This window comes from Pseudovirgaria hyperparasitica, assembly GCF_010093815.1.
Source record: "Pseudovirgaria hyperparasitica strain CBS 121739 unplaced genomic scaffold EJ05scaffold_26, whole genome shotgun sequence".
NCBI lineage: Eukaryota > Fungi > Ascomycota > Dothideomycetes > Acrospermales > Acrospermaceae > Pseudovirgaria > Pseudovirgaria hyperparasitica.
The window spans coordinates 82,374-85,500 of record NW_022985574.1 but is presented as its reverse complement, the minus strand read 5'-3'; the positions used below and the strand labels follow the sequence as shown (position 1 = coordinate 85,500).

General features: G+C 36.0%; 1 protein-coding gene across 1 annotated transcript; it reads right to left on the bottom strand.

The window, feature by feature from the left end:
* Positions 1–1,496: 1,496 nt before the first annotated feature.
* EJ05DRAFT_490515 (uncharacterized protein) lies at positions 1,497–2,369 on the bottom strand (the record flags this gene model as incomplete). The annotated part of the gene is made up of 6 exons (XM_033745886.1): positions 1,497–1,612; positions 1,813–1,842; positions 2,047–2,076; positions 2,117–2,180; positions 2,214–2,296; positions 2,351–2,369. The coding sequence occupies 6 exons, from the start codon at positions 2,367–2,369 to the stop codon at positions 1,497–1,499; spliced, it is 342 nt and encodes a 113-aa protein (XP_033595360.1).
* Between the last annotated feature and the right edge of the window lie 758 nt (positions 2,370–3,127).

Below are 3,127 nucleotides of genomic sequence, written 5' to 3'. Positions count from 1 at the left end.
GGTAACTTATCCGGAGCACCTACCTCGATAGCCGCTAGAATATCTACTAGACTATTCGAGAGGGGCGTTATACTAACCTATATACTAAATATAAGGGCATTATATATCGTATATTTATACTGTTTTATATCGGGGTTCTTTACGGAATAGAACTCGTCTACTATTAATATACTAAGGAATACTACTTCGCGAGTTTAAGTATTTTTAGTACTAAATTATTTCGCTCTCTTTACTCTTATAACCACGCGTCCCTTAAAAGATTTAAGATATTAGGGTTCCATACTCTAGACGGTACTATAGATTATATGGTTCTTCGCGTATCGCGACGGAAATTTAGTAGTAGCGGTTCTATTAACGGGAATCGACCATGCTCTAATAATATACTCCTCGTCGGTCTTGAATTTAGTAGTATTACTAATATCGACGCTATGTTCCCATTCGGGGTGTAGGCATCTCTTAGCTAAGTATTATCGGTCTATATACGAGAATTATCGGATACTAGAGGCGTTAGTAAGGGTTTTCGAGTACGCTAGCCGCACTATTATCTTTATCGGGTTCCGTTTATTAATTTAATCGGTAAACATGCTATCTATATCGTTATATATCTATTTAAAGCGCTACGGCTAATGCGCTATTAGAAGGGACCTTAGGTAGTATAGTATAAATAGTCCTTAAAGGCGGGGCACATAGACAAAATCATTGGTCTAGCTACACGGATATTTAATCGGATACAGAGATTATATTAGGCACTTCCTATCCATGCCCGAGTCTTAAGTCGGTTATAGGTAATTTCCTAGATTAAGTTCTATGTTATCGCGTAGAAAGTCCTAATAAAACGCGAGGCGGATGAACGTTATAAGCACGATTATCTTCTCTAGCCCTAGGCTATCTACTAAGATCTAGTACTTCCATAGACCCGCCCGCTACTTAAACATAGTAACTACCGTGAGTAACTAGCCGGCCTATAGCCTATATAACCCACTTATACTAAAGGCTAGATATAGAGTAGGTATATGGCCGAACTCCTTTATTAGGTCGTCTAGCGCAAGCCTAAATATACTTATAGTAAGTAACCGCATCTCTTCCGTATAATAAGAGATAGCTTAGACTACTTTATTAGAGTTATTAACGGCGAATATTCTATAGGTACATTAGTATGGTAGTATATATTCCTACTTACTTCTTAGTATAACTTACGCTTCCTATAGTTTCGTACTAACATCGTTATCTACCGGAATTAAGTCCTCTATATCTAGCTTTACTTCATCTCCGTTAGAGTTATCGTCTATAGAAAGGATTTTAAAGTTAAGGCTATTCGCTAATATACTATCCGATATATATCTACTATATAAATTATCTACTAACCCGAATAGTTCCTGGTTTTTACGTGTCTACTAGTCGATATCTAGTAGTATAATATATTCTAGTTTTAGGCGTTTCGGAGAATCGACTAGGTTTACTATATTATCCGAGAGTGTCCTCTTTATTTCTAGCAGCTATAGATAAGTCTCGCCGGTATCTAGAGGCACAACGGCATTCGTAGGGGAATTGTCTATATCGGTAATCATAGGCGCATCTATCTTCGACACTACTCTAATATTAGTATCTAGGACTATATATATATATATATATATCTAAGTATACTAGCTACGTCGTCTTCTATTTTAGTATCTTCTACGTTCTCTTTCTCTGTATGTTCCGACGGTAACTATAACTATATCTCTATAGCTAGTGTATTTACGCGTAGATGAGCTTCGCTAGACACGACGATATTCGTAGGTAGATTATCTATATTAGTAATTATAGGCGCACCTATCTTCGATACTACTCTAATGTTAGTATCTAGAACCATATATATATATATATATCTAAGTATACTAGCTACGTCGTCTTCTATTTTAGTATCTTCCACGTTCTCTTTCTCCGTATATTCCGACGGTAACTATAACTATATCTCTATAGCTAGTGTGTTTACGCGTAGATGAGCTTCGCTAGACACGACGACATTCATAGATAGATTATCTATGTCGGTAGTTATAGCCGTACCTATCTTCGATACTACTCTAATATTAGTATCTAGGACCATATATATATATATATATGTGTCTAAGTATACTAGCTGCGTCGTCTTCCATTTTAGTATCTTCCACGTTCTCTTTCTCCGTATATTCTAGCGGTAACTATAACTATATCTCTATAGCTAGTATGTTTACGCGTAGATAAGCTTCGCTAGGCACGACGATATTTATAGGTAGATTATCTATGTCGGTAGTCATAACCGCGCCTGTATTCGATACTACTCTAATGTTAGTATCTAGGACCGTGTGTATATATATGTGTCTAAGCATACTAGCTACGTCGTCTTCCATTTCAGTATCTTCTATATTATCTTTCTCCTTATGTTCTAGCGGTAACTATATCTACGTACCTATGCCTATAGTATCTATATCTAGTTTAGTCTCTATTATATCTATGGTCGTAACCGTCGGTACTAACTTACTATTTATAGCCGCGATATGCCAATTAAATTCTCTAGTAACGGTTTCCTTAACTATCCTATAGAGTATAGTAGTGTCTATGCCACTAGTTTCAAGCTCTATTACTACTTCTTTACTTACTATCTTAATAATGGTAGCCCTATATATATTATAACTTATTTCGGGTATTAGGTATAGGCCTTAGAGGTACTAGATATAAGGTAGAAGGGCGCTAACGCTTAAGGCCTCCGTACGTCGTATATGCGTATTATAGTTAGCTATTCTATAGCCGGTAGTTAAACTAGAATAGTCGTAACTCTTATTATACCTATCTATTCCTATATACGACTTAGGCCATAGATAGTAAGACGGCGTTAATGGTAATAAGATATAAAAACTAGATTTAGGCGGTAGAAGTTAAGTTACCGCGTTTAGTAATTATAACGTAATTTTAATAAGTACGGAGGAAGTAAAGTATATAAGTAAATATTTAATTATTAGAGTAGATCTTATACGATTATAGTCGTAGTAATAATATAGCTAGTAGAACCGGGCGTATCCCGACGTGAACTAGGTAGACGCCGGCTTATACTAGTATTATAACGTCTTAACCGAATATATACGCCATAGTTATATAGCTAGTAGAATCG